We start from the raw sequence: 19,472 nt of genomic DNA, 5'->3' as shown, positions 1-19,472 counted from the left end.
ATCAAGCTTTTGATTATTTGAATCAACTGTGTACTTCCTGGGGTAATCACCTGGTGTAGTCACCTGGGGTAATCGCCTGGGGTAGTCACCTGGGGTAGTCGCCTGGGGTAATCACCTGGGGTAGTCACCTGGGGTAGTCACCTGGAATGCATTTCGATTAACAGGTGTGCCTTGTTTCTTTCCTTAATGCGTTTGAGCCAATCAGATGTGTTGTGACAAGGTAGGAGTGGTAAACAGAAGATGGCCCTATTTGGTAAAAGACCAAGTCCATATTATGGCAAGAAACGACAGTACATTACTTTAAGACATGAAGGTCAGTCAATCTGTAAAATTTCAAGAACTTTGAAAACTTTTCAAGTGCAGCTGCAAAAACCATCAAGCGCTATGATGAAACGGTCTCTCACGAAGACCTCCACAGGAAAGGAAGACCCAGAGTTACCTCTGCTGCAGAGGATAAGTTCATTAGAGTTAACTGGCTCTCATGAGGACCTCCACAGGAAAGGAAGACCCAGAGTTACCTCTGCTGCAGAGGATAAGTTCATTAGAGTTAACTGGCTCTCATGAGGACCTCCACAGGAAAGGAAGACCCAGAGTTACCTCTGCTGCAGAGGATAAGTTCATCAGAGTTACCAGCCTCAGAAATTGCAGCCCAAATAAATGCTTCAGAGTTCAAGTAACGGACACATCTCAACATCAACTGTTCAGAAGAAACCACTAGTAAAGGATACTAATAAGAGGAAGAGACTTACTTGGGCCAAGAAACATAAGCAATTGACATTAGATGGATGGTGGAAATTTGTCCGTTGGTCCGATGAGTCCAAATGTGAGATTTTTTTGGTTCCAACCACCGTGAGACGCAAAGTAGGTGAAAGGATGATCTCTGCATGTATGGTTCCCACCGTGAAGCATGGAGGAGGAGGTGTGATGATGTGGGGGTGCTTTGCTAGTGATACTGTCTGTGATTTATTTAGAATTCAAGGCACACTTAACCAGCATGGCTACCACAGCATTCTGCAGCCATACGCTCAAACCAATTGTGATGGTTTGGGATGAGTTGAACCGCAGAGTGAAGGAAAAGCAGCCAGCCAGTGCTCAGTATATGTGGGAACTCATTCAAGACTGTTGGAAAAGCATTCCAGGTGAAGCTGGTTGAGAAAATGCCAAGAGTGTGCAAAGCGGTCATCAAGGCAAAGGGTGGCTACTTTGAAGAATCTCAAATATAAAATATATTTTGATTTAAAAAGTAAATTGGTTACTACATGACTCCATGTGTGTTATTTCATAGTTATGATATTAATACAAAATAGTGTAAAAAAGAACCCTTGAATGAGTAGGTGAATTCAAACTTTTGACTGTGTGCATTTATTTATTTATTTGTTACTTTTCGACTAAAACATTCTCGGTCGACCAACAGCCAAACAATCGACCAGTCGACTAATTGGGGTCAGCCCGACTTGTTTCACTATAAACGAACTGTCATTCGTTACACTTTAAAACAGTTGTCACCTATTGTTCATTCAGTTTCTTCAAATACATTGGTAGTTGGCTATTCTATCATGGTCCTTCTGTAGCACAGTTGGTAGAGCATGGCGCTTGTAATGCCAGGGTAGTGGGTTCGATTCCCGGGACCACCCATACGTAGAATGTATGCACACATGACTGTAAGTCGCTTTGGATAAAAGCGTCTGCTAAATGGCATATATTATTATTATTATAGACCACCTCTCCTCCTCCTACCTGTTAAAGACCACCTCTCCTCCTCCTACCTGTTAAAGACCACCTCTCCTCCTCCTACCTGTTAAAGACAACCTCCCCTCTCCTACCTGTTAAAGACCACCTCCCCTCTCCTACCTGTTAAAGACCACCTCTCCTCCTCCTACCTCCTAAAGACCACCTCTCCTCCTCCTACCTCCTAAAGACCACCTCTCCTCCTCCTACCTGTTAAAGACAACCTCTCCTCCTCCTACCTGTTAAAGACCACCTCTACTCTCCTACCTGTTAAAGACCACCTCCTACCTCCTAAAGACCACTCCCCTCCTACCTGTTAAAGACCACCTCCCCCTCCTACCTGTTAAAGACCACCTCCTCCTCCTCCTACCTGTTAAAGACCACCCCTCCTCCTACCTGTTAAAGACCACCTCAAACTCCTCCTACCTCCTAAAGACCACCTCTCCTCCTCCTACCTTAAAGACCACCTCTCCTCCTCCTACCTCTCCCCTCCTAAAGACCATTCCTCCTCCTACCTGTTAAAGACCACCTCTCCTCCTCCTACCTGTTAAAGACCACCTCCCCTCTCCTACCTCCTAAAGACCACCTCTCCTCCTCCTACCTGTTAAAGACCACCTCTCCTCCTCCTCCTACCTGTTAAAGACCACCTCTCTCTCCTACCTGTTAAAGACAACCTCTACCTCCTACCTCCTAAAGACCACCTCTCCTCTCCTACCTGTTCACCTCCCCTCTCCAGTTAAAGACCACCTCTCCTCCTCCTACCTGTTAAAGACCACCTCTCCTCCTCCTACCTGTTAAAGACCACCTCTCCTCCTCCTACCTGTTAAAGACCACCTCTCCTCCTCCTACCTGTTAAAGACCACCTCTCCTCCTCCTACCTCCTAAAGACCACCTCTCCTCCTCCTACCTGTTAAAGACCACCTCCCCTCTCCTACCTGTTAAAGACCACCTCTCCTCCTCCTACCTGTTAAAGACCACCTCTCCTACCTGTTAAAGACCACCTCCCCTCTCCTACCTCCTAAAGACCACCTCTCCTCCTCCTACCTCTTAAAGACCACCTCTCCTCCTCCTACCTGTTAAAGACCACCTCTCCTCTCCTACCTGTTAAAGACCACCTCTCCTCCTCCTACCTGTTAAAGACACCTCCACTCTCCTACCTCCTAAAGACCACCTCTCCTCCTCCTACCTGTTAAAGACCACCTCCCTCTCCTACCTCCTAAAGACCACCTCTCCTCCTCCTACCTGTTAAAGACAACCTCTCCTCCTCCTACCTGTTAAAGACCACCTCTACTCTCCTACCTGTTAAAGACCACCTCCCCTCTCCTACCTCCTAAAGACCACCTCTCCTCCTCCTACCTGTTAAAGACCACCTCTCCTCCTCCTACCTGTTAAAGACCACCTCTCCTCCTCCTACCTCCTAAAGACCACCTCTCCTCCTCCTACCTCCTAAAGACCACCCCTCCTCCTCCTACCTCCTAAAGACCACCTCTCCTCCTCCTACCTGTTAAAGACCACCTCTCCTCCTCCTACCTGTTAAAGACCACTGGTCTCCTCCTCCTACTTTGTTAAAGACCACCTCTAACCCTCCTACCTGTTAAAGACCACCTGCATGTCTCCTCTCCTCCTCCTACCTCCTAAAGACCACCTCTCCTCCTCCTACCTGTTAAAGACCACTCTCTCCTCCTCCTACCTCCTAAAGACCACCTCCTCCTACCTAAAGACCACCTCTCCCTCCTCCTAAAGACCACCTCTCCTCCTCCTACCTGTTAAAGACCACCTCCCCTCCTCCTACCCCCAAAGACCACCTCCTCCTCCTACCTGTTAAAGACCACCCACCTCCTACCTGTTCCCTCCTACCTCCTCCTTAAAGACCACCTCTCCTCCTCCTACCTGTTAAAGACCACCTCTGTTAAAGACCACCTTCCTCCTCCTACCTGTTAAAGACCACCTCTCCTCCTCCTACCTGTTAAAGACCACCTCCTCCTCCTACCTGTTAAAGACCACCTCTCCTCCTCCTACCTGTTAAAGACCACCTCTCCTCCTCCTACCTGTTAAAGACCACCACCCCTCCCCTGTTAAAGACCACCTCTCCTCCTCCTACCTGTTAAAGACCACCTCTCCTCCTCCTACCTCCTAAAGACCACCTCTCCTCCTCCTACCTGTTAAAGACCACCTCTCCTACCTCCTACCTGTTAAAGACCACCTCCCTCCTCCTACCTGTTAAAGACCACCTCTCCTCCTCCTACCTGTTAAAGACCACCTCCTCCTCCTACCTGTTAAAGACCACCTCTCCTCCTCCTACCTAAAGACCCCTCCTACCTGCTCCTCCTACCTGTTAAAGACCATGTCCTCTCCTCCAGAGGCTCCCTCCATCCTAAAGACCACCTCTCCTCCTCCTACCTGTTAAAGACCACCTGTCCTCTCCTACCTCCAAAGACCACCTCCCCTCCTCTCCTACCTCCTAAAGACCACCTCTCCTCCTCCTACCTGTTAAAGACCACCTCTCCTCCCTCCTCCTAAAGACCACCTCTCCTCTCCTCCAGTTAAAGACCACCTCTCCCTCTCCTACCTCCTAAAGACCACCTCTCCTCCTCCTACCTGTTAAAGACCACATCTCCCCCTCCTACCTGTTAAAGACCACCTCCCCTCTCCACCCCCCAAAGACCACCTCTCCTCCTCCTACCTGTTAAAGACCACCTCTCCTCCTCCTACCTCCTAAAGACCACCTCCCCTCTCCAACCTCCTAAAGACCAGCTCTCCTCCTCCTACCTCCTAAAGACCATCTCCCCTCTCCTACCTCCTAAAGACCACCTCTCCTCCCTCTACCTGTTTGATACCACCCTCTCCTCCTCCTGCCCATAGAGCTCTGGTCAAAAGTAGTGCACTTTGTAGGGAATAGTGTGGCATTTGGGACTTGGCCAACATGTCTCCAGCTACATCAGTCCTTCCATAAATGCTAATGCTAACTGTTGCATGTCAGTGACTTTGAAATGCTAACGGTCAGTCTGTAAGGCTTCTATAATATGTAAAGACATGTTCAGAGAGGGCATGGAGGCCGCCCCCCATCTCTCCCTCTGCGTGTGGCAGTTAGCATGTCCTCTCCCCTCCAGAGGCTGCCCCCCATCTCTCCCTCTGCGTGTGGCAGTTAGCATGTCCTCTCCCCTCCAGAGGCCGCCCCCCATCTCTCCCTCTGCGTGTGGCAGTTAGCAGGTCCTCTCCCCTCCAGAGGCTGCCCCCCATCTCTCCCTCTGCGTGTGGCAGTTAGCATGTCCTCTCCCCTCCAGAGGCTGCCCCCAGTTAGCATGTCCTCTCCCTCCACAGGCTGCTCCCTCTGCGTGTGGCAGTTAGCATGTCCTCTCCCCTCCAGAGGCTGCCCCCCATCTCTCCCTCTGCGTGTGGCAGTTAGCATGTCCTCTCCCCTCCACAGGCAGCCCCCCATCTCTCCCTCTGCGTGTGGCAGTTAGCATGTCCTCTCCCCTCCAGAGGCTGCCCCCCATCCCTCCCTCTGCGTGTGGCAGTTAGCATGTCCTCTCCCCTCCAGAGGCAGCCCCCGTCCCTCCCTCTGCGTGTGGCAGTTAGCATGTCCTCTCCCCTCCAGAGGCAGCTCCCCATCCCTCCCTCTGCGTGTGGCAGTTAGCATGTCCTCTCCCCTCCAGAGGCCGCCCCCGTCCCTCCCTCTGCGTGTGGCAGTTAGCATGTCCTCTCCCCTCCAGAGGCAGCCCCCCATCTCTCCCTCTGCATGTGGCAGTTAGCATGTCCTCTCCCCTCCACAGGCCGCCCCCTGTCCCTCCCTCTGCGTGTGGCAGTTAGCATGTCCTCTCCCCTCCAGAGGCCGCCTCCCGTCCCTCCCTCTGCGTGTGGCAGTTAGCATGTCCTCTCCCCTCCAGAGGCCGCCCCCCGTCCCTCCCTCTGCGTGTGGCAGTTAGCATGTCCTCTCCCCTCCAGAGGCAGCCTCCCGTCCCTCCCTCTGCGTGTGGCAGTTAGCATGTCCTCTCCCCTCCACAGGCCGCCCCCTGTCCCTCCCTCTGCGTGTGGCAGTTAGCATGTCCTCTCCCCTCCACAGGCAGCTCCCCGTCCCTCCCTCTGCGTGTGGCAGTTAGCATGTCCTCTCCCCTCCACAGGCAGCTCCCCGTCCCTCCCTCTGCGTGTGGCAGTTAGCATGTCCTCTCCCCTCCAGAGGCAGCCCCCCGTCTCTCCCTCTGCGTGTGGCAGTTAGCATGTCCTCTCCCCTCCAGAGGCAGCCCCCCATCTCTCCCTCTGCGTGTGGCAGTTAGCATGTCCTCTCCCCTCCACAGGCAGCTCCCCGTCTCTCCCTCTGCGTGTGGCAGTTAGCATGTCCTCTCCCCTCCACAGGCAAGTCCCCGTCCCTCCCTCTGCGTGTGGCAGTTAGCATGTCCTCTCCCCTCCAGAGGCAGCCCCCCATCTCTCCCTCTGCGTGTGGCAGTTAGCATGTCCTCTCCCCTCCAGAGGCAGCTCCCCATCCCTAAAATGTGGCAGTTAGCATGTCCTCTCCCCTCCAAGGCCTCCCCGTCCCTCCCTCTGCGTGTGGCAGTTAGCATGTCCTCTCCCCTCCACAGGCAGTCCCCGTCTCTCCCTCTGCGTGTGGCAGTTAGCATGTCCTCTCCCCTCCAGAGGCTGTCCCGTCTCTCCCTCTGCGTGTGGCAGTTAGCATGTCCTCTCCCTCCAGAGGCACCCCATCTCTCCCTCTTATGGCAGTTAGCATGTCCTCTCCCTCCAAGGCAGAATCCCTCCCTCTGCGTTGGCAGTTAATGTCCTCTCCCCTCCAAGGCCGCCCCCGTCCCTCCCTCTGCGTGTGGCAAGCAGTCCTCTCCCCTCCACAGGAAGCCCCCGTCTCCCTCTGCGTGTGAAAGTGGGCATGCCCCCTCTCTCCCCTCCAGAGGCAGCCCCCATCTCTCCCTCTGCGTGTGGCAGTTAGCATGTCCTCTCCCCTCCACAGGCAGTCCCTGTCCCTCCCTCTGCGTGTGGCAGTTAGCATGTCCTCTCCCCTCCACAGGCAGCCCCCATCCCTCCCTCTGCGTGTGGCAGTTAGCATGTCCTCTCCCCTCCACAGGCAGTCGTCCCTCCCTCTGCGTGTGGCATCCTCTCCCCTGGTCTGTCCCTCCCTCCTGCCAGTTAGCATGTCCTGTCCCTACAGGCAGCCCCTGGTCTCCCTCTGCGTGTGGTTAGCATGTCCTCCCTCCACAGGCTGGTCCCTCTGCGTGTGGCACCCCTGGTCTGTGTTACATCCTGACCCCTGGTCTGTGTTACATCCTCCCCCTGCAGCTCCCCGTCCCTCCCTCTGCGTGTGGCAGTTAGCATGTCCTCTCCCTCCACAGACAGCTGGTCCTGTGTCCCTCCCTCCCGTGTCTGCAGTTAGCATGTCCTCTCCCCTCCACAGTCAGCTCCCCGTCCCTCCCTCTGCGTGTAAGTTAGCATGTCCTCTCCCCTCCACAGTCTGTCCCCATCCTCCCTCTGCGTGTGGCAGTTAGCATGTCCTCTCCCCCTCCCTCTGCGTGTGGCAGTTAGCATGTCCCTCCCCTCCACAGGCTGGTCTGTGTTACATCCTCCCTCTGCGTCTGTGTTACATCCTGACCCCTGGTCAGTGCAGCTCCTGTCCCTGGTCTGTGTGGCAGTCCTGACCCCTGGTCTGTGTTACATCCTGACCCGTGTTCAGTGTTGGGTAAACATCCTGACCCTGGTCTGTTTCATCCTGACACACTGATTGGTTTTACATCCTGACCCCTGTCTACCCTGGTCTGTGTTACATCCTGTACCCCTGAGATCTGTGTCTTTTACATCCTTCCCCTGGTCTGTGTTACATCCTGACCCCTGGTCTGTGTTACATCCTGACCCCTGGTCTGTGTTACAGCCTGACCCCTGTCTGTGTTGTGTGTATGTGTGTGTACATGCCTGACCCCTGGTCTGTGTTACATCCTGACCCCTGGTCTGTTTTCATCCTGATCCCTGGTCTGTGTTAAACATCCTGACCCCTGGTCTGTGTTACATCCTGACCCCTGGTCTGTGTTCATTCTATCTTGTTACATCCTGACCCCTGGTTTTTCTGTGTTACATCCTGACCCCTGGTAACCCTGTGTTACAGCCTGACCCCTGGTCTGTGTTACATCCTGACCCCTGGTCTGTGTTACATCCTGACCCCTGGTCTGTGTTACAGCCTGACCCCTGGTCTAAGCTGGTCTGTGTTACATCCTGACCCCTGGTCTAAGCTGGTCTGTGTTACATCCTGACCCCTGGTCTGTGTTACATCCTGACCCCTGGTCTGTGTTACATCCTGACCCCTGGTCTGTGTTACATCCTGACCCCTGGTCTGTGTTACATCCTGACCCCTGGTCTGTGTTACATCCTGACCCCTGGTCTAACCTGGTCTGTGTTACATCCTGACCCCTGGTCTGTGTTACATCCTGACCCCTGGTCTGTGTTACATCCTGACCCCTGGTCTAAGCTGGTCTGTGTTACATCCTGACCCCTGGTCTGTGTTACAGCCTGACCCCTGGTCTAAGCTGGTCTGTGTTACATCCTGACCCCTGGTCTGTGTTACATCCTGACCCCTGGTCTGTGTTACATCCTGACCCCTGGTCTGTGTTACATCCTGACCCCTGGTCTGTGTTACAGCCTGACCCCTGGTCTGTGTTACATCCTGACCCCTGGTCTGTGTTACATCCTGACCCCTGGTCTGTGTTACAGCCTGACCCCTGGTCTAAGCTGGTCTGTGTTACATCCTGACCCCTGGTCTGTGTTACATCCTGACCCCTGGTTACATCTGACCCTGGTCTAAGCTGGTCTGTGTTACATCCTGACCCCTGGTCTGTGTTACATCCTGACCCCTGGTCTGTGTTACATCCTGACCCCTGGTCTGTGTTACATCCTGACCCCTGGTCTGTGTTACATCCTGACCCCTGGTCTAAGCTGGTCTGTGTTACATCCTGACCCCTGGTCTGTGTTACATCCTGACCCCTGGTCTGTGTTACATCCTGACCCCTGGTCTGTGTTACATCCTGACCCCTGGTCTGTGTTACATCCTGACCCCTGGTCTGTGTTACATCCTGACCCCTGGTCTGTGTTACAGCCTGACCCCTGGTCTGTGTTACATCCTGACCCCTGGTCTGTGTTACATCCTGACCCCTGGTCTAAGCTGGTCTGTGTTACATCCTGACCCCTGGTCTACCCTGGTCTGTGTTACAGCCTGACCCCTGGTCTGTGTTACAGCCTGACCCCTGGTCTGGTCCCCATTCACACACACAATACACCGGAGTTGCGTCGGCCGAGGAGGCCCTGAATAGGGTCATGTCAGTTGGCCACATTGAGAAATGAGAGGAAGGGGGGTACGGGAGTGTGTGTGAGAGAGAGAGAGGGGTTCACACACATCCCTCAACTTGTGCGGTAACTGGACGACATAGTTAGGCAGGTGGTAACTGCGTAAGATTTAGTTTTGTGGGGTGCAGGGGGAGTGGTACTTGTGTGTGTGTGTGTGTGTGTGTGTGTGTGTGTGTGTCTGTGTGTGTGTGTCTGTGTGTCTGTGTCTGTGTCTGTGTGTGTGTGTGTGTGTGTGTGTGTGTGTGTGTGTGTGTGTGTGTGTGTGTGTGTGTGTGTGTGTGTGTGTGTGTGTGACCAGTAGTAAACAGCCTTATGACACTGCCTCTCCACTTTAAATGGAACAATATAATAATTTCCCCTTAAAGCTTCTCTGTTTCTGCTGTTTGTTTTGAAAGGCAACATTGTCCTGCATCCTAAATGGCACCCATAGTGCACTACTTTAGACCAGAGCACTATGTAGGGAATAGGGTTCCATAGGGCTCTGGTCTAAAGTAGTGCACTATGTAGGGAATAGGGTGCTATTTGGGACCAGACCCTTGTCCTGCATCCAACAAACGACTTAATCCTATTACTCACATTCCAATTGAATCTGACTGGAGGAAAGAGGCTTTTCAGAGGGCTAACAACTCCTATATAATACACTGAGACTGATGCTAACAACTCCTATATAATACACTGAGACTGATGCTAACAACTCCTATATAATACACTGAGACTGATGCTAACAACTCCTATATAATACACTGAGACTGATGCTAACAACTCCTATATAATACACTGAGACTGATGCTAACAACTCCTATATAATACACTGAGACTGATGCTAACTCCTCCTATATAATATATTGAGACTGATGCTAACCCCTCCTATATAATACACTGAGACTGATGCTAACTCCTCCTATATAATACACTGAGACTGCTGCAAACTCCTATATAATACACTGAGACTGATGCTAACTCCTCCTATATAATACACTGAGACTGATGCTAACTCCTCCTATATAATACACTGAGACTGATGCTAACAGCTCCTATATAATACACTGAGACTGATGCTAACAGCTCCTATATAATACACTGAGACTGATGCTAACAGCTCCTATATAATACACTGAGACTGATGCTAACAGCTCCTATATAATACACTGAGACTGATGCTAACAGCTCCTATATAATACACTGAGACTGATGCTAACAGCTCCTATATAATACACTGAGACTGATGCTAACAGCTCCTATATAATACACTGAGACTGATGCTAACAGCTCCTATATAATACACTGAGACTGATGCTAACAGCTCCTATATAATACACTGAGACTGATGCTAACAGCTCCTATATAATACACTGAGACTGATGCTAACAGCTCCTATATAATACACTGAGACTGATGCTAACAGCTCCTATATAATACACTGAGACTGATGCTAACAGCTCCTATATAATACACTGAGACTGATGCTAACAGCTCCTATATAATACACTGAGACTGGGAGGGGGGGTGGCAGCTCCTATATAATACACTGAGGCTGGGGAGCAGCTCCTATATAATACACTGAGACTGGGGGGGGGGGGTTGGCAGCTCCTATATAATACACTGAGACTGGGGGTCGAAGCTGCTGCTGGATGTGAATACAATACTTGAAGTTTCTGTCTGCCTTTCTGTGTATCTGTCTGCCTATCTGTGTATCTGTCTGCCTTTCTGTGTATCTGTCTGCCTGTCTCTGTCTGCCTATCTGTCTCTGTCTGCCTGTCTATGTATCTGTCTCTGTCTGCCTTTCTGTGTATCTGTCTGCCTATCTGTCTCTGTCTGCCTGTCTATGTATCTGTCTCTGTCTGCCTTTCTGTGTATCTGTCTGCCTATCTGTCTCTGTCTGCCTGTCTATGTATCTGTCTCTGTCTGCCTTTCTGTGTATCTGTCTGCCTATCTGTCTCTGTCTGCCTGTCTATGTATCTGTCTCTGTCTGCCTTTCTGTGTATCTGTCTGCCTATCTGTGTATCTGTCTGCCTTTCTGTGTATCTGTCTGCCTATCTGTGTATCTGTCTGCCTTTCTGTGTATCTGTCTGCCTATCTGTCTCTGTCTGCCTGCCTGTCTATGTATCTGTCTCTGTCTGCCTTTCTGTGTATCTGTCTGCCTATCTGTCTCTTTCTGCCTGTCTATGTATCTGTCTCTGTCTTCCTTTCTGTGTATCTGTCTGCCTATCTGTCTCTGTCTGCCTATCTGTCTCTGTCTGCCTGTCTATGTATCTGTCTCTGTCTGCCTTTCTGTGTATCTGTCTGCCTATCTGTCTCTGTCTGCCTGTCTATGTATCTGTCTCTGTCTGCCTTTCTGTGTATCTGTCTGTCTCTGTCTGCCTATCTGTCTCTGTCTGCCTGTCTATGTATCTGTCTCTGTCTGCCTTTCTGTGTATCTGTCTGCCCATCTGTCTCTGTCTGCCTGTCTATGTATCTGTCTCTGTCTGCCTTTCTGTGTATCTGTCTGCCTATCTGTCTCTGTCTGCCTGTCTGTGTATCTGTCTCTGTCTGCCTATCTGTGTATCTGTCTCTGTCTGCCTATCTGTGTATCTGTCTCTGTCTGCCTTTCTGTGTATGTGTTTTTCACCCTGTCGGCCTGTCTATCATCCTCTTAACTGTCTCTCTCTCTGTGTTTCAGATTGTGTATATATGGAGAGCCGCAGGCCCAACACTCCCTACTTCATATGTAGCATTCAGGATTTTAAACTGGTGAGTACTAGCCTTTTCCTTTTTAATTAACCTTTATGTAACTAAGCAAGTCAGTTATGAACACACTCTTATTTTACAATGACGTCCTACCCCGGCCTAATCCCCACCGTAACCCGGACGACGCTGGGCCAATTGTACGCCACACTATGGGACTCCAGATTTCGGCCGGTTGCGATACAGCCCGGGATCGAACCAGGGTGTCTGTAGTGAAGCCTCGAGCACTGAGATGCAGTGCCTTAGACCGCTGCACCACTTGGGGTTATTCTGTCCTAAAGCATGAAACACACTGAGATGGTAATTGGTGACAGGCGAACCGGTTTGTGTAAAGAACTACACTGCTGCTGGGTTTTCACCCTCAACAGTTTCCTGTGTGTATCAACAATGGTCCACCACCCTAAAGAACATCCAGCCAACTGGACACAACTGTGGAGTCAACATGGGACAACTGTGGAAAGCGTTGGAGTCAACATCGGCCGGCATCTCTGTGGAACGGTTTTGACACCTTGTAGAGTCCATGCCCCGATGAAATGAGGCTGTTCTGAGGGCAAAAGGGGATGAAACTCAGAGGTCGACCGTTTATGATTTTTCATCACCGATACTGATTATTGGAGGACCAAAAAAGCTGATACCGATTAATTGGCCAATTATTTGACATGTTTTTGTAATAATGACAATTACAACAATACTGAATGAACAATGAACACTTTTATTTTAACTTAATATAATACATAAATAAAATCTATTTAGTCACAAATAAATAATGAAACATGTTCAATTTGGTTTAAATAATGCAACAACAAAGTGTTGAGAGAAGAAAGTAAAAGTGTAATATGTGCCATGTCAGAAAGCTAACGTTTCAGTTCCTTGCTCAGAACATGAGAACATATGAAAGCTGGTGGTTCCTTTTAACATGAGTCTTCAATGTTCCCAGGCAAACTGCTGCATATACCCTGACTCTGCTTGCACAGAACGCAAAAGAAGTGACACAATTTCCCTAGTTAATATTGCCTGCTAACATGAATTTCTTTTAACTAAATATGCAGGTAAAAAAAAATATTCTTCTGTGTATTGATTTTAAGAATGGCATTGATGTTTATGGTTTGGTACATTTGTGAAACGATTGTGCTTTTTTCGCGAATGCGCTTTTGTTAAATCACCCGTTTGGCGAAGTTGAAGTAGGCTGTGATTCGATGATAATCAGTGCGGTGCCTGTTCATTTATGTGCAACGCAGGACAAGATAGTTAACCTAGTAATATCATCAACTGTGTAGTTAACTAGTGATTATGTTAAGATTGATTGTTTAATGCTAGCTAGCAACTTACCTTGGCTCCATGCAGCCACAAAGTCCTTTTGACGCTGCACTCGTGTAACAGGTGGTCAGCCTGCCACGCAGTCTCCTCGTGGATTGCTATGTAATCGGCCATAATCGGCGTCCAAAATGCCAAAATGACCTAGTTGTTATGAAAACTTGAAATCGTCCCTAATTAATCGGCCAAACCGATGAATCGGTCGATCCTCTAAACTCAATATTAGGAAGGTGTGTTCTTGATGTTTGGCATACTCAGTGTATTTGCAGACAGCCACGGTTTTCCTCTGTTATATATGGATGGCAGATGGAACGCATGTGGATGGAGAATGCCATCTCTCATTGTGTGAAGTTTAAATGGAATTGAACAGGGATCAATTGACCCTGTCAATATCAACAAGAACTGTTGATACTGTTGATTAGAACTGCTGCTAGAGATCTACTCATTGGTGGAGAAAGGTTCTGTCCGATGACCTCATCACTACTGTCTGATCAACAAGAACTGTTGATACTGTTGATTAGAACTGCTGCTAGAGATCTACTCATTGGTGGAGAAAGGTTCTGTCCGATGACCTCATCACTACTGTCTGATCAACAAGAACTGTTGATACTGTTGATTAGAACTGCTGCTAGAGATCTACTCATTGGTGGAGAAAGGTTCTGTCCGATGACCTCATCACTACTGTCTGATCAACAAGAACTGTTGATACTGTTGTTGTCTAACACTTTCCTCGTGTTTTTTTCCTTCTAATTCTATCCTATTATATATTTCAGTTTATTTGGTATTTTAGCCCAATTTTCTCTAATGTTGTGGGGTTTTCTTCACGTCACAGTAGGTACTGGACTTAAATGGCGTAGAGGAAACAGACGGGAGAACTCCTAGAGTTAATTTAGTGTAAAGGAGAATAGTGATGGTGTAATGTCAATTATTTATTTGATTAGTGATGTTTCTTTCTCAGTTGTGTGTCTGTGTGAGAAGCAGGCTTTCCTATAAAAACACAGGATACATACAGTGGATTTGGAAAGTATTCAGACACCTTCTCTTTTCCACGTTACAGCCTTATTCTAAAATGGATTAAATAAATAAAACATCCTCATCAATCTATACACAATACCCCATAATGATAAAGAAAAAAACAGGTTTTTTAGAAATGTTTGCGAATTTATAAAAATAAAATAAAAAGTATTCAGACCCTTGGCTGAAGATGTTGAGATGTTTCTACAACTTGATTTGGAGACCACCTGTGGTAAATTCAAAAATGTTGACATGATTTGGAAAGGAACACACATGTCTATATATAAGGTCCCACAGTTGACAATTCATGTCGGAGTAAAAACCAAGCCATGAGGTTGAAGGAATTGTCCGTAGAGCTCTGAGACAGGATGGTATCGAGGCACAGATCTGGGGAAGGGTACCAAAACATTTCTACAGCATTGAAGATCCCCAAGAACACAGGGGCCTCCATCATTCTGAAATGGACGAAGTTTGGAACAACCAAGACTTCCTAGAGCTGGCCGCCTGGCCAAACTGAGTAATCGGGGAGGAGAAGGGAGAAGTTTACCAAACGGCACCTAAAGGATTCTCAGAGAAACAAGATTCTGTGGTCTGATGAAACCATTTGGGCTTTAATGCCAAGTGTCACATCTGGAGGAAACCTGGCACCATCCCTACGGTGAAGCATGGTGGTGGCAGCATCATGCTGTGGGGATGTTTTTCAGCAGCAGGGACTGGGAGACTAGTCAGGATCGAGGAAAAGATGAACGGAACAAAATACAGGGATATCCTTGATGAAAACCTCCTCCAGAGCGCTCAGGACCTCAGACTGGGGCGAAGGTTCACCTTCCAACAGAACAACAACCCTAAGCACACAGCCAAGACAGCACCGGATTTGCCTCAGGTCTCTGAATGTTCTTGAGTGGCCCAGACTTGAACCCGATCGAACATCTGGTCTAACAGAAGTAGGCCTAATCGTCCAGGAGGGAGAGAACATGAGCCTCTCATCCTCGTCTCTCTCTCACTGCTAATGAACAAACTGCCATCTGCATGTGTGGAGCAACACCTACCCACTTAGTCTCATTGTGTGTTAATGAGGAGGGGATGCAGAACCAGATATTAAAGACGAGGCGACGAGAGACCCGAGGCGACGAGAGACCCGAGGCGAAGAGAGACCCGAGGTGAGGCGAAGAGAGACCCGAGGGGAGGCGAAGAGAGACCCGAGGCGAAGAGAGACCCAAGGCGAGGCGAAGAGAGACCCGAGGCGAAGAGAGACCCGAGACACCGTACAAGCTCTACACTTCTCTCACCTCATTCTATCTCGAACCCTTCTCCAGTGTCAATCTCTGTTAGTCCAGCCAGCCCAACAGCTGTCTGTCACACTGCAATCTCCATTAGTCCTCCCAGCCAGCCTGACACACTGCAACCTCCATTAGTCCAGCCAGTCAGCCTGACACACTGCAACCTCCATTAGTCCAGCCAGTCAGTCTGACACAATCCAACCAGCAACCTCCATTAGTCCAGCCAGTCAGCCTGTCCAGCCAACCAGCCTGACACACTGCAACCTCCATTAGTCCAGCCAACCAGCCTGACACACTGCAACCTCCATTAGTCCAGCCAGTCAGCCTGACACTGCAACCTGCAATCTCCATTAGTCCAGCCAGCCATCCTGACACACTGCAACCTCCATTAGTCCAGCCACCAGCCTGACACACTGCAACCTCCATTAGTCCAGCCAGTCAGTCTGCCACACTGCAATCCTCCAGCCTGACACACTTAGTCCAGCCATCCTGACACACTGCAACCTCCATTAGTCCAACCAGCCTGACACACTGCAACCTCCATTAGTCCAGCCAGTCAGCCTGACACACTGCAACCTCCATTAGTCCAGCCAGTCAGCCTGACACACTGCAACCTCCATTAGTCCAGCCAGTCAGCCTGACACACTGCAATCTCCATTAGTCCAGCCAGCCTGACACACTGCAACCTCCATTAGTCCAGCCAGTCAGCCTGACACACTGCAACCTCCATTAGTCCAGCCAGTCAGCCTGACACACTGCAACCTCCATTAGTCCAACCAGCCTGACACACTGCAACCCAGCTAAAAGCAACAGGCCATAAAGCTAAGCTATTATACACGCCCTCACTGCCATTTGGCATTTAAATGCCATCCTTCAGCAGTGCCCAGATAATTAGTGCAGCAAGGCTGAAGCCAGCAGTTGATAACATGGCTTTCCAGCAGTGTTTACCAATGTGATACTTCGTTAGTTCCTGTCTCAGACTGATCAGAGAGAGAGAGAGAGAGAGAGAGAGAGAGAGAGAGAGAGAGAGAGAGAGAGAGAGAGCATTCTCTGAAGTGATGGACATGGGGGGGAGATATTACCTTTAGATGAGAATAAAACATTATAAAACTATATAGATATATAGATGAGAATACATGATACAACTATATAGATATTACCTTTAGATGAGAATATATGATAAAACTATAGAGATATTAATTTTAGATGAGAATACATGATAAAACTATATAGATATATAGATGAGAATACATGATAAAACTATATAGATATTACCTTTAGATGAGAATATATGATAAAACTATAGAGATATTAATTTTAGATGAGAATACATGATAAAACTATATAGATATATAGATGAGAATACATGATAAAACTATATAGATATTACCTTTAGATGAGAATATATGATAAAACTATAGAGATATTAATTTTAGATGAGAATACATGATAAAACTATAGAGATATTACCTTTAGATGATAAAACTATAGAGATATTAATTTTAGATGAGAATATATGATAAAACTATAGAGATATTACCTTTAGATGATAAAACTATAGAGATATTAATTTTAGATGAGAATACATGCTGAAACTAGAGATATTAACGTTAGATTTGGAGGGCATTGCAGTGACCAATAAATGGACCGTTACGTTCAATTCCTTTACTTGGCGACAGTATTAGTCCTGACTGACTGCTCCTTGTTAGACCTCCTGACTGACTGCTCCTTGTTAGTCCTGACTGACTGCTCCTTGTTAGACCTGACTGACTGCTCCTTGTTAGTCCTCCTGACTGACTGCTCCTTGTTAGTCCCTGACTGACTGCTCCTTGTTAGACCTCCTGACTGCTCCTTGTTAGACCTCCTGACTGCTGACTGCTCCTTGTTAGTCCTCCTGACTGACTGCTCCTTGTTTGTCCTGACTGACCTCCTGACTGACTGACTGCTCCTTGTTAGTCCTCTGACTGACTGACTGACTGCTCCTTGTTGTCCTCTGACTGTTAGTCCTCCTGACTGACTGCTCCTTGTTAGTCCTCCTGACTGACTTGTTAGTCCTCCTGACTGACTGCTCCTTGTTAGTCCTCCTGACTGACTGCTCCTTGTTAGACCTCCTGACTGACTGCTCCTTGTTAGTCCTCCTGACCTCCTGACTGCTGACTGCTCCTTGTTAGTCCTCCTGACCTCCTTGAGTCCTCCTGACTGACTGCTCCTTGTTTCCTCCTGACTGACTGCTCCTTGTTACCTCCTGACTGACTGCTCCTGACTGACTGCTCCTTGTTAGTCCTCCTGACTGACTGCTCCTTGTTAGTCCTCCTGACTGACTGCTCCTTGTCCTCCTGACTGACTCCTCCTGACTGACTGCTCCTTGTTAGACCTCCTGACTGACTGCTCCTTGTTAGTCCTCCTGACTGACTGCTCCTTGTTAGTCCTCCTGACTGACTGCTCCTTGTTAGTCCTCCTGACTGACTGCTCCTTGTTTGTCCTGACTGACTGCTCCTTGTTAGTCCTCCTGACTGACTGCTCCTTGTTAGTCCTCCTGACTGACTGCTCCTTGTTAGTCCTCCTGACTGACTGCTCCTTGTTAGTCCTCCTGACTGACTGCTCCTTGTTTGTCCTGACTGACTGCTCCTTGTTAGACCTCCTGACTGACTGCTCCTTGTTAGTCCTCCTGACTGACTGCTCCTTGTTAGTCCTCCTGACTGACTGCTCCTTGTCCTCCCTGACCTGCTCCTTGTTTTGTCCTGACTAGTCCTCTCCTGACTGACTGCTCCTTGTTAGTCCTCCTGACTGACTGCTCCTTGTTTGACCTCCTGACTGACTGCTCCTTGTTAGTCCTCCTGACTGACTGCTCCTTGTTAGTCCTCCTGACTGACTGCTCCTTGTTAGTCCTCCTGACTGACTGCTCCTTGTTTGACCTCCTGACTGACTGCTCCTTGTTTGACCTCCTGACTGACTGCTCCTTGTTAGTCCTCCTGACTGACTGCTCCTTGTTTGTCCTGACTGACTGCTCCTTGTTAGTCCTCCTGACTGACTGCTCCTTGTTAGACCTCCTGACTGACTGCTCCTTGTTAGTCCTCCTGACTGACTGCTCCTTGTTAGTCCTCCTGACTGACTGCTCCTTGTTTGTCCTGACTGACTGCTCCTTGTTAGTCCTCCTGACTGACTGCTCCTTGTTAGTCCTCCTGACTGACTGCTCCTTGTTAGTCCTCCTGACTGACTGCTCCTTGTTAGTCCTCCTGACTGACTGCTCCTTGTTAGTCCTCCTGACTGACTGCTCCTGTTGACCTCCTGACTGACTGCTCTTTGTAAAGGTAACTGACTACTTGTTTGTCCCTGACTGACTGCTCCTTGTTAGTCCTCCTGACTGACTGCTCCTTGTTAGTCCTCTGACTGACTGCTCCTGACTGCTGACTGCTCCTTGTTAGTCCTCCTGACTGACTGCTCCTTGTTAGTCCTCCTGACTGAGGTAACCTCCTGACTGACTGCTCCTTGTTAGTCCTCCTGACTGACTGACTGCTCTTTGTTTGTCCTCCTGACTGACTGGTAACTGACTGACAGTATTAGTCTGACTGACTGCTCCTTGTTAGTCCTCCTGACTGACTGCTCTTGTTTGTGACTGAAGTCCTCCTGTGTTTGTCCTGACTGACTGCTCCTTGTTAGTCCTCCTGACAGTCCTCCTGACTGACTGCTCCTTTAGTCCTCCTGACTGACTGACTCCTTGTAAAGGTCCTCCTACTGACTGCTCCAGTATTAATCCTGACTGACTGACTGCTCTTTGTAAAGGTAACGTACAGTATTAGTCCTGACTGACTGACTGCTCTTTGTAAAGGTAACTTACAGTATTAGTCCTCCTGACCGACTGCTCCTTTTAAAGGTAACTTACAGTATTAATCCTGACTGACTGACTGCTCTTTGTAAAGGTAACTTACAGTATTAGTCCTCCTGACTGACTACTCCTTGTAAAGGTAACTTACAGTATTAATCCTGACTGACTGACTGACTGCTCCTTTTAATGGTAACGTACAGTATTAGTCCTGACTGACTGACTGCTCCCTGTAAAGGTAACTTACAGTATTAATC

General features: G+C 49.0%; 1 protein-coding gene across 7 annotated transcripts in view; it reads left to right on the top strand.

The window, feature by feature from the left end:
* Nucleotides 1-19,472, top strand: part of LOC118377411 (arginine-glutamic acid dipeptide repeats protein-like) — a 384,037-nt gene that overhangs the window by 207,045 nt on the left and 157,520 nt on the right. For all 7 annotated transcript variants that reach the window (XM_052481336.1, XM_052481337.1, XM_052481333.1 and 4 more), the window contains one exon: nucleotides 11,720-11,790. In XM_052481336.1, the coding sequence (XP_052337296.1) occupies nucleotides 11,720-11,790 (71 nt within the window). The remainder of the gene's footprint in view (nucleotides 1-11,719; nucleotides 11,791-19,472) is intronic.

The sequence above is a fragment of the Oncorhynchus keta genome, chromosome 27 (genome assembly GCF_023373465.1).
Source record: "Oncorhynchus keta strain PuntledgeMale-10-30-2019 chromosome 27, Oket_V2, whole genome shotgun sequence".
NCBI classification, from domain to species: domain Eukaryota; kingdom Metazoa; phylum Chordata; class Actinopteri; order Salmoniformes; family Salmonidae; genus Oncorhynchus; species Oncorhynchus keta.
This window is presented reverse-complemented; position numbering and strand designations above follow the sequence as displayed.